General features: G+C 41.0%; 2 protein-coding genes across 3 annotated transcripts; one reads left to right on the plus strand and one right to left on the minus strand.

Annotated features, from left to right (window-relative positions):
- The first annotated feature begins 653 nt into the window (after positions 1 to 653).
- On the plus strand, positions 654 to 5534 carry clk2b (CDC-like kinase 2b). Its single transcript, XM_063484853.2, has 11 exons — positions 654 to 749; positions 1299 to 1386; positions 1470 to 1536; positions 1694 to 1810; positions 1886 to 2052; positions 3165 to 3259; positions 4636 to 4765; positions 4847 to 4929; positions 5012 to 5091; positions 5170 to 5260; positions 5348 to 5534. The coding sequence occupies exons 1-11, from the start codon at positions 684 to 686 to the stop codon at positions 5528 to 5530; spliced, it is 1167 nt and encodes a 388-aa protein (XP_063340923.2). The 5' UTR covers positions 654 to 683; the 3' UTR covers positions 5531 to 5534.
- Positions 5535 to 7715: 2181 nt separating this feature from the next.
- On the minus strand, positions 7716 to 11385 carry LOC134637745 (retinol-binding protein 1-like). 2 transcript variants are annotated; one of them, XM_063488264.1, is made up of 5 exons: positions 11255 to 11385; positions 10815 to 10977; positions 10306 to 10490; positions 8636 to 8737; positions 7716 to 7972 (listed from the first exon to the last, which is right to left on the minus strand). In XM_063488264.1, exons 2-5 carry the CDS (start codon positions 10882 to 10884, stop codon positions 7919 to 7921), a joined length of 411 nt encoding a protein of 136 aa, XP_063344334.1. In that variant the 5' UTR covers positions 10885 to 10977; positions 11255 to 11385; the 3' UTR covers positions 7716 to 7918. The 2 variants fall into 2 exon arrangements, with proteins under 2 accessions (XP_063344334.1, XP_063344332.1); XM_063488262.1 differs by having other exon boundaries at positions 10809 to 10977.

The raw sequence follows: 11385 nt of genomic DNA on the forward strand, positions 1-11385 counted from the left end.
TGAATTTTTGTGACCTCTGTGAGTTATTTCTGTGACGAAAGCGTGCGCTGCATGCACGCAACAAAGTATCTGTAGCATGCGGAGGAGGACGGGTGTGGAAAAACATACTGCTGGGGTTAAGGAGGTGCGAGGAGGAGAGTAAGTAAGTTGAGTGAAACTGGATCCGCTCAGCCCCTGTGCCCACATCTTGATTCTCATCTGAAAACTTTCTCAGGGGGTTGTGACCAAAGTTTATTCTTAGCGTCTGTCTCAGCTCGCCCTCCTCTCTGTCCGTCTGTTCCTCACTTTTTGTGTTTGTCTGCTTCAGCTGTCGTGTTTGCTTACTTTCAGTGTTTGCCTTTTACTTTTTCCCTATTCTCCCTAAGATATTTTTTCTTCTTTTGTCACTTTCGTGGTGAAGCTTTGGCATCGTGTCTTCCTTTCACTTCTGGTTTCAGCTGACAACACTGCGGGCTATTTTTTACTTTTTCACAACTCCTCGTCCTCCAGTTTGTTCCCGTGCTGCTACTTGACTATTTATCGTGCCGACCTTGGCGCCTTTCCTCTCCACATCTCCTCATCGCCTTTTGTTCCTGCCGCTACCTCACCTGCATCTCGCCTTCACCTTCGGTGCAGCATCCCTCCATCCGCCTCTCTTCCACTCAGGCTCGTCTTTTCTCTGAGTAGATCTGCACTGCTGTGCGATGGGAAAGACAGAGCTGCATTCTCTGTTTAAGGGTTTTCTGGACTGTATTTGCCTCTGCCTTTCTGTGAGTATCTGCGTTCTTTGAGCATGTTTTTGTGTCTCTTTCTAAGTCTGTGTGATTTACTTTTAACCAGCTGCACTATGTGTTGATCTCTTAAAGATCACCAGCTTTCTAACAATGAATGTGCAGATTGGTTGTGTTTATGTATGTCAGTGGCCCATGTCCTGCGCTAAGTGTCAGTTACTCACATGCTGAGCTTCTGATATTAATAACAGTCTCAGAATGTGGATGGAAATAGAGCCTCAGCTCCTCCAAAGAGAGTCATCTGGCATTTCTTATGAGCCCCCTTTAGGGCAGGCTCAGGTCTTTGAGATCAACCTTAATGCATTAATCATGGCTGCATTAGGACAGCCTCGGCAGGAGGAAGTACACAAAGCTGTGTGAGCTTCTATAACCATGCAAGCTTGAGTGCACAGGTATGTCCAGCTGGTGACCTTTCTCCTTACAGACCCAGAGGTCAGATGTTACTCGGTGGGGTGTGACAGAAGCAGGTTGATGTTTCTTTGATCTTTTGCTCCACCTTGTCATGAATGTGGCTGACTTTGTTTGCAGAGAAGCGGCCAGGCTGCAAACGACAGTGAGAGGGACTCTGAAAATGGTCACCTGATCTACAAAAGTGGTGACGTCCTTGACGACAGATGTAGGTTGCAGTACAGATGTAGGAAGAGTAAGCAGCCTTGTTATGGTGCTCCGTCATTAAGCTGATCTTTATCTGTCTTGCAGATGAGATAGTCGACACTTTAGGTGAGGGGACCTTTGGGAAAGTGGTTCAGTGTGTGGACCACAGCAGGTAAGCTTTTCATCAGGAGTTTCAAGTTGAATCAATGTGCAGTGTGTGTGTGTGTGTGTGTGGGGGGGGGTATATTTAAAAAACAGTGCTTTGAGGGTCTCGAAAAGCACTATATAAACGCAATCCATTATTATTATTATTATTATTATAAAAACAGAGGAGGAAATCAAGTCGCATTGAAGATCATTAAGAACCAGGACAAATACAGAGAAGCAGCCAAACTGGAAATCAACGTCCTGGAGAAGATCAGTGAGAAGGATCCGCACAACAAACAGTGAGTCTGTGATTGAAATGCTGTTACCCGTTTCATGTGCTTTATGTTTCACCCTCTGTTTCTCTTCCTCATCAGTAACTGCGTGCAGATGCTCAACTGGTTTAACTACTACGGCCATGTGTGCATCTCCTTTGAGCTGCTGTCTCTCAGCACATTTGACTTCTTGAAATCAAACAACTTCCTGCCGTATCCAATTAACCAGATCCGACACATGGCCCAGCAGATCTGCCACGCCGTCAGCTGTGAGTCCAATATGCATCATACAGAGTGTGCAGCACCACTTTCCCTTTTCTGCTGCACCTCTGCATCAATGCCAGGGATGAGACTAAGCAGATTAAACACGGCAAATTAGAGCAAGACGCAGGAGCAGTTAGGGCAGTGAGTGATTGATTTCATTCACGATGATTGATATCATTCAGTGATTAATTCTAGTCAATAACCGAACGCAATCATTTGCAAATCTCTGTAGTCAAGCAGACAAGTCTGCTATTTATAATTTAGTCATATCAAATATTAATTTCATATTCAGTACAACCATTTGTTATGTAGCCATAACATGGTATCATTTGCTTGATATCATGCTGGCAAATTAACTTCAGAATGAGACAGGATGCTGCAAACCGCGGCCTACGATTCTCCAAAATAAAAGCAGAGCATGCACTCCTAAATATTCAAACATAAACAGCACAAAAGATGAGCTGCAACCACAGATTTTATAGAAGATGGGTTCATCCACTGTGACTTCACACATTGGTTTAGATTAGTTTAATGCTACTTTTTTGGTCATTAAAATGTTTTTGTTTTTTGGAGACAAGAGATATCACATTTTTGGATGCACGTGCAATGCACAGATATTGCAAACTAAACCTGAAGCAGGGCTGTACCACACAGGATGTAATAATATTAAATTTCTCTATTAAAAAGCTTTTTTAAAAACTCGAATGCCACTTGGTGCATGTTTGTACTGTAAACGTGTTTTAACACATGGGGTCATGGGGATTGACTTGCTTTTGGAACTGGCCTCAAGTGGCCATTAGAGAAGCTGTAGTCTTTGGCAGCTTCACCTCGGGTTCAGTTTTCGGCCCTGGAGGTTACTCCTCAGCTGGGACGCATCACACCATCAAAGAGTCCCTCTGCTTTAATTAAACCAACATTTCATCAGACAGAGTGGCTTCATTCGGGTTTCTGATATATAATCTTTATAATATCCTATCTACTAACATTTAATTCGCTGCTGTAAATCTGTCACATCCAGCTGTCTACAATCAACCAACCAACCTATCAACTGAGATTTGAGGTATGTCTGCTCATTATAAACTTCCTCATTTGAACTTCCCTCCCGTTTCCTCTGCAGTTCTCCATGACAACAAGCTGACTCACACTGACCTGAAGCCTGAGAACATCCTCTTTGTCAACTCGGACTACTCCCTCATATACAACGCTGAGAAGGTCAGAAATGGCTGCAGGCGTGAAGGCTGAGCGCTTCAGGGGATGGTAGAAAAAGCGGGAATTAATGATGGCAGAAAAATGCAGCTTTTCATTTGGGTGCAAATTTGTTTCAGCAGAACTCAGACACCCACATGTATGCTTTTTATAATCTCATATTTATCCAGGAAGGCTGCAGCCTGTTTGTTGACCTTTGCAGGAAAATATGTGGCAGCTCTGAGACATATTGCTGAATTTTTATTTATGGAAATCTCCACTTTTTCTTAGTTTTTCGCAGCCACATAAAAAAGAAAACTAAATACTAAACTTTATGATGGCACCATGGCTTGGTTTGAACAAATCACATGGCTTCTGGACCAATGTCCTGTGAACAGACAAGACCAAAGTGGAGACACAGTGTTGCATTTAGCAAAAAAAATGACACAGCAACAGCTCATACCGACTGTCAAGCACAGTGACAGAGGGGAGATGAATTGGGCTCAACTCAATGACCTTGCACTCATTAAGTTGACTGTGAAGACTTTTACCAAAGTATTCTAGAGTCAAATGTAAGACCAGATAACGCTTGGATGAAATTGATCCCAAATGCACCAGCCTGCAGACACACAGTCCAAGTGCTGACCTCTAAGTGGAGCTGTGCATAAACATAATTTGAAGCAAGTCAGAAAACAAACTTCAAGTCGTTGCTGCTAAAGGTGGTCCTGGTTAAAGCCAAGCTCATGAATCATAGGGTGCACTTAGTTTTTCACAAGAGAAAACTTTTTATATGTTTTAATTAGCCAAGGCTGTTTAGGAGAGAAACACATACTGTATAAGACTGATTTATGGGCTCAGAGCTGTTTTTGATATTAGGGAAAACAAGCTTGTTGACATTCTTGGAATTAGTTAAATCCACCAAGCAGGGTTTTTTTTAAGGTTAACTGGGTTAATTGAGACGTTGTGAGACGTTGATTCAGTTAGTTAATTGAGATGTTTAATCTAATTAGTTTAATCCAACCAAAAAAGAAGTGGGAGATTAAGGGGGTTTATCTGCTGGTGGGGTTGTGTCACGAAGGGCATCTGCTGTAAAACGCTACCAAATCAAACATGCAGAGCTACCAGCTACAGTGACCCCTTGTCCACATGGAAACAGCCGATAGTAGCGTTTTTGTTGTTGCTGTTTTTCTAATCTGATAGACCAGTTCTTGTTTTGTCCTACCGTGTTGCGGTGTTGTAAAATTGTTCATAACTTTTTATGTTATTTTCATCACATTAGCTCAAGCCTAATGCTCTTTATCATTTTTATCAAAGCATCATCAATAGCAGGAAAATACAAAGATTATACTTTAAATGAGCGAAGTTGGGAGGGTTTACAGTGTTTGCACCTGTCGCCCATTTAGAAGTGCAATGAAAGGCGGATAAATGACACCACAGTGCGGCTCGTCGACTTCGGCAGCGCCACCTTTGACCACGAACATCACTCTGTCATCATCTCTACTCGTCACTACCGAGCCCCAGAGGTCATACTTGGTAAGAAATGTCATTTTAGCTCGGGGAGTATCCAGGACCTGTCCAGTCCAGTTGGTAACAAAGCTCTTCCTTCTTCCACAGAGTTGGGTTGGAGTCAACCGTGTGATGTGTGGAGTATCGGCTGCATCCTGTTTGAATACTACAAAGGGTTCACACTCTTCCAGGTCACACATTCGACATAAAAGTAAGACGAACTTTGTCTTTTTATTTGTCATGGTCTTTACTTCCTCTTGTGTCCACTTACAGACTCATGACAACAAGGAGCATCTTGCTATGATAGAGAGAGTACAGGGACCGATTCCTCAGAGGATGATTCAGAGGAGCAGGTATCCCGCTCGTGCACCCTCTCATTGTCACAAACTCTGAAACACTTTGATCTGACGACTCTTCATTTTGATTCTCAGAAAGCAGAAGTATTTCCACCGTGGACATCTAGACTGGAACGAGTGCTCCAAAGCTGGACGCTACGTCAAATCCAAATGCAAGCCGTTAAGGGTGAGCCGTGGGCAGGCGGACCACAGATAAGCATTATCTGCTCAGTGCCCACCATTTGAATATAATGTCTCTCTCCTTGTTTTACAGGAATACTTGTTATCACACGGGAGAGAACACCACCATTTTTTCGATCTCCTAGAGAGGATGCTGGAGTACGAGCCCTCAAAGCGTATTTCTCTTTCCTCTGCTCTGTGCCATCCCTTCTTCCAGCCCCTCCATCATCCAGGAAGAAGTCAGGGGTGGAGGAACAGCTGTGACATGAGCAGATGACCTTTGGTAGACACTTAACCATATGTGGACCATATGGTGAGGGTGTTTGCAAGTTTATTTTTAATTTAAGCTTTAAAAATAAGAGGTTTAAGTTATTTGAGTTAAACACTGAAATGACAGCTAACAGTGAAAGAGAAAGTCTGAAAGCATTATTGTAAGCAGCTTCTCAGATAAAAGGAAGTTTGAACAGTTACAGCTGATTGAGCTGGAAGAGAGAAAGGAGAGAAGCACTACAAAGACAAATCAGTGGGATTTCTGTTATATAGCTCACTTCCTTTCAAGTAGGGACAAAAATTAATTTAGCAAACACGTTTGTCTAAAGGTGCTAGCAATTTTTTTCTGAGCATATTATTTTTATGTTTGTTTGCTTTTCTATGTTTCTGTTAAAATTGTCTTAAAATTGTTTACAAGCTTGTTAAGTATGGAAAGACTTGACAAATGCAACCTACGTGACATTGTAAAAATCCAACAGTCTCAGCCTTAATGTATCCCCCAGAACAGAAGCATTTTTTGAGGTAATGAGTCTATAGATATTATTTAGAATAAATGTGATTTTTTTAAGTGTAATTTTCTAGTTTGTAGTTTTAATTATATAAAACATTAAAAAATAAAAGAATTATATATAACATTAAAAAAGGAAACAATTGAAAAATATAAAAGTTATTTGCTTTTACTTTTTTTATGCTGTACTTTTTATATTGGAGGAAAAAAGATGAAGAAATGGCGCAGGTGCCAAACGTTAAACTACTAATGGAGAACTGACCTTAACAAGCAAATCAACTGAAGGAAATATTACATCTTAGGCTTGTGTGATGATCAGAATTATGATTAGGGTGACCAGATGCCATGTCTGAAAGTTTCATACCAAACTTAAAAAAAATACAATAAATCAGACATGAGTCTAGCATGTAAAGGCCAACTAAACTAACCTGTTATGCAGTAGTCCTTATTTAACCCTGTATTCATGATTCATGTTCTTATATTAGCTATATCTAAAAAAAATATTAAGATTTTTCTAGTCAATTATAACACACATGCACTGTGTCACTTCATGCCATATTTCCCCATCTGTGAAATTGAAGTATAATTTTATCTAAAGAGACAAAAATTGTATTTCTCAGTATAAACTGCCAAATCATTTTCTTTGTGGTAGGTTCCATCAGATTAAACAAGCTGCTAACTTTTTGGTGACTTCTTGCTCTGATGGGACAGGCTAACCTCCAGTTAAATATAATAAAAAGCCTTCTCTGCGTTCTTTAAACTCAGGGAAGGCTAAAAAAAAAACAAAACAGAAAAAACAAAACAGAGTTTAGGAAAGTGCAGTGTAAATGTGGGACTCTGCTTCTGTATGTGGGAGATGTCATAAAACTGCTGCGGAGTCCCACAAAAAAAAGGGACATCTGGTCACCCAAGCAAAAACACTGAAGTTTGGAAACAGGTGATCTAGTAATGGTTATAACAAACACAACAGACGTTGTCTTCATGCTAATAAAAGAAACATGTTCTAAAATTGGACATTTCAAAGGGAAAAAATAAAATGTATTCAGATATGTCTCTAACATTTGGAGGACATGTTGCATTTAAAAGCTGAAGATGTATGATCCTTTCAGTTTTGTGCTTGCAGTCACTTTATGGCAATTTTTATGTTTTCTGTAATAAATTTTGCATAAAATAGCACCTTCAGTTATTGAATTAATTCAATTTTTCATGTTTTTCTTGCAACCTTTCAGTTCATCACTCATACATTCACACACTACTGACTCTCAGCCCTCCTCTAGCATCTTGATTGAGTGCAGCTCAGCAGAGAGCATGGTCACTCTGCTGAGTGCGAGCGTGTACTCGCCAGTTTCCCCTCTTCAGCTTTTGCAGTGCTGAAAGCGAGTGCAGGAGGCAGGACGCATGACGCCCACTCACTGGCAGTGAATGCATATTTAAGTGTTCTACTGTCACATGGGCGCAAGGCGACATCACGCGGACTTTGAACCAGGAAGCCGGAGGTTAAAGATCAGCTAGCATCCGATCCGACTGTCCCAGACAGTTTTCACATGCACTTCCATTTGGTAATTTCTGTAGAAGTTCAGGGCTCCAGTGCAATAATGCATAAAAATCACTTTAGATATGAAGATGCAGCAACACCCCCCCAACACACACACACACCTTATCATTTAAAATAAGAAACATGACAGATGCATCACTTCTTTATAAGATTGTGCAATATAGGGAAAGACCGTTACAAAAGCTCTACAACTCTCTTCTCTCAGAACAATGTTTTTTTCCACAAATATTCAGTACTTCAAATATATTGTTAATAAATAATACTATAAACACGACTCTCGTACCGGCTACGTTTAAAATGAGACTATTCACTGTAAAACATTTTCAGTGACTTCATTCAGCCTTCTTGAAGACTTGCTTTGCTGTGACGCCTTGAACTCTCATTTCCTGCAGAGACGAGGCGGAGAAGAAGAGGGAAAAAAACATGAGGTGAGAGGGTGTAAATGAATGGTGAGAAGCAACAAGAACATTTGGGATTCTGTCCAGAACACCCCCCCCCCCCCCCCCCCCCCCCCCCCAGCTCATGCTTTGACGTCATAATCCGTCTTCCACTCTTTCACCATCTATTCATCAGGTCTTTTCAGCCTGCTCCCACTTTCCTCCTCCAGCTCTTCATTAGTCCCTCACTGTTCCCTTTGTGTAACCTCTGAAACCGTCGCTGGTATTCCCCAGCATATTGAGTTTAGCATTGGCAACACTTTCTCTAAATTTGTGAGAGCTTTTTAGTGGGAGAATGCTAACCGTTTGAAAACGTAACCAGCAATGAAAGATAAGCTATGTGCATTCAGTTTGTGTGTACTCCTTTGTTAGGTGATGGACTTTCCCCTAGGCACATACAAACTCCACAGACCTCTTAATAAAAACCTTTTCTCACAAAGACAGTAACAGAATTAGCCAATGAATAACTTCTAAAACTTGCCTTATTTGAATACCCTCCCTCATTTAGCATATCAATTTCTCCATCACTTCCCTTTAAGCTTTCATTTTCCTTGTTCCCTCTTCCTTGCTTTCTCTCTGCACTGGCCTCTTGTTCCCCTCGTACATCCTTACCAAATGCAGCTTGTCGCCCTCCAGCCAGTGCGTCCAGCCTCGTCCCTCTTTCTCGCCTCGCTGTACACAAACCAGCTTGTCTCCGTCCCAATCTACTGTAGTCTGTGTAACCACAGAGATGCCGTTAGTGTGAGACATTAGCATGTAAAGTAGCCCACTCAACACTCAGCCACACAAAGAGACAAGAAGCTTTGTGCGGTGCAAAAAGGGGAGACTAATACAGTGATGCGTGAAAGGTCATGGAGCCTTTAAAATATACTTCATTTTTTCAAAGATGTGAACAAAAACATCAGATTTTAGATATTTGTTTAAAAATTACATGAATATATTAGTTGGACCTGATAAAAAATGATCCAATATTATATCTCTAAATGTAAGAGCTCATGAACCTTTGCATCTTTTGTATCATGTGACCCCCTGTAGACAGTAATAACTAAAAAAAAAGAACATTTAAAGATAAAAGCTTGGGCTTTGACTTTCCAAAACATTATCTTTGATCTCCTTAACATCACTTTGGTGGAACAACTTGTGAGTTTGGGGTTATTTTTTTGTTTTATGATCCATTTCCTCCTGAGATTTAATCCACGGACAGGGGTCCTGTCACCTCCCTCCTTGAGACTTTTCTGGTATGATTCAGAATTAATTTGTTCATCAAGTTGTTTAAGACTAAATGCACAAAAACCGATCCAAAACATGACGCCACCATCGCCATTTCCTTTGTCCAAACATAAGACTTCTTATTTCATACTAAAAAGTTCTACTTCAGTATCATCTATACATGAATTCTACTTCAAACAGCCTTCTGGTTTCCCAGTGAGATCTTTAGCAATCTGCAGGTGGAGTTTGCGCTGCTATGATGGACTCCATCGCTGTTTAATGTTCTGCTGATCTTAGACTCAGTAACCTGAACACTGTCACTGTTGTCGAGACAAACTCTTTAAGGATGGTTTTATAACCTCTCCAGACTGATGAGCATCATTAAATCAATAAATCAAATCAATACAACAGAGGAACCTCCTCTGTTTGGGCCATGACACACTTCCCATTTCTGAAAACTCAAGCATTTTACAAGCAAAGTGGTAAAAGCCACAATTACACGAGTCCTGGCTGGCAAATGTGCACAAACCCCGCCTCAGGGTCACATTACATTTTAAACATTTCACCAAATGCTTTAAAAATTCTTCACCATAAGGAGGGCAATCCCGGGCACGACCAACACATGTGTGTCAGATCTGCTGTCTGGACTCTCACCGAGGACATTTCGGGTCAGCATTTGGATAAATCCTTACTAATCTAGCATTAGTTAAGTGAACACTTTGCACCAGCAAAGACAGATGATTAGCGCACCAAGTTTAGGACAGAGTTCCAGGGCTCATCAGTTAAAGTTATCCCCAAGTCAGTGTCCCAGTCTCAGACAGTCAGTGGAGCATGGATTAAGGTTACTGATAAGATCATAAATCTGGGATATGAGTCCTCTCTGTTTAGCATTCAGCTGAAGAATATCATCATAGCCCATCATTGAATGGTTACTTGGGAAGGAGCTGAATGTTTCTTATTCTGGGTTTTTAAACAACAACGAGTGGTTATGGAATAATCCCAGCGGGAAGTGTACAGACTTTACTCAAGTACCTAACCTTCAAAGCAAACTTTGGAAAAAACACAACACACACCTGACAGGTACGGCCATCCACTATCCCCAGGTCCTCAGTAAATTCTTTTCCAATATTAAAATCCATGCTGAAATTCTTGAAGGTAGTGATTGTGTTGATTTTCATGGCTCCTGTCTCTGGGTCATGGATGATCTCTTTAGTGGGCTTCAACATACACACGATCTTCCTCAAAGCAACATTAACATCTGGGAGAAAAGAGGGAGAGATTTTGTAAGCCACACTTATGGGGGGATCTTTTCTACCGCAGACACTGCAGGTGGAGTGAACACACACTTGTGAGGGTGTAAGTGGGTCAAAGGTGGTGATTTCATTACACTAATGTGCTGCTGGAAATGTAGACAGTCCACATCACTAAATCAGACACTGAAGATTATAAATCAGTCAACATATAAACAATTATTTAAAGATAAAAGCATGAAAGATGAATGTTAAATTAGAGGGTTTTACCCATTAAACATTTGATGGTAATAATACTATAAAATATGCTGCATAAAGACTGGTACCTAAACCTGTCAGGTAGGCGTCCATATTCTCCTGCTCCACCATATGATAGGTGCCGGAGTAATTAGGTTTAGTCATTTTTTCCTTAAGAAACTCCAGAAATTCCTGCTTTGCCTTGTTCTGGTTTTTCCTCCAGTCCCGTCTGGATCCCACAGATCAGCTGCCGACTTACTGTATGGAGTGAAATTAGTCCCAAAGTGACAAGACCCACAAGTCTGAACCAAGATTAGTGTACAACCACTTGTGCGTAAATTCTAAGCCCTGGCAAATACCTGCTCCAATCGAAACACAAATACAGAGTAATCTAAAGAGATCCCATAATGTGAATAAATAGTAATAATTTACACACACATTTAAGCTAAACTTCACAAATCTGCTATTTTAGCTTTTTACTTCCAGCGCGCACAAATGTCTACAAATACTTGTGATGTTCTTTTCGCTCACTTACAGGTCGTTAAATATCCGTGCACGAATCGCCTGTTGATCGCAGAAGTCTAATCATCACTTCTGCGGTGAACCTTTGTACAGCTGACGACGTAAGCTACGTAACTGACCGACGTAGTTGCCAGCTTTTGCGTG

The sequence above is a fragment of the Pelmatolapia mariae genome, linkage group LG10_11 (genome assembly GCF_036321145.2).
Source record: "Pelmatolapia mariae isolate MD_Pm_ZW linkage group LG10_11, Pm_UMD_F_2, whole genome shotgun sequence".
In the NCBI taxonomy this organism is placed as follows: domain Eukaryota; kingdom Metazoa; phylum Chordata; class Actinopteri; order Cichliformes; family Cichlidae; genus Pelmatolapia; species Pelmatolapia mariae.

Excerpts from the sequence above, each read along its gene's own strand:
- clk2b (XM_063484853.2), top strand. The coding sequence starts at position 684 with ATGGGAAAGACAGAGCTGCATTCTCTGTTTAAGGGTTTTCTGGACTGT. Across the intron at positions 1,537-1,693 it reads CAGTGTGTGGACCACAGCAG|AGGAGGAAATCAAGTCGCAT; the intron begins GTAAGCTTTTCA and ends TTATAAAAACAG. Across the intron at positions 2,053-3,164 it reads GATCTGCCACGCCGTCAGCT|TTCTCCATGACAACAAGCTG; the intron begins GTGAGTCCAATA and ends TTTCCTCTGCAG.
- LOC134637745 (XM_063488262.1), bottom strand. The coding sequence starts at position 10,884 with ATGACTAAACCTAATTACTCCGGCACCTATCATATGGTGGAGCAGGAG. Across the intron at positions 8,738-10,305 it reads TGGATGGCCGTACCTGTCAG|ACTACAGTAGATTGGGACGG; the intron begins GTGTGTGTTGTG and ends GTGGTTACACAG. Across the intron at positions 7,973-8,635 it reads AGGGCGACAAGCTGCATTTG|GAAATGAGAGTTCAAGGCGT; the intron begins GTAAGGATGTAC and ends TCGTCTCTGCAG.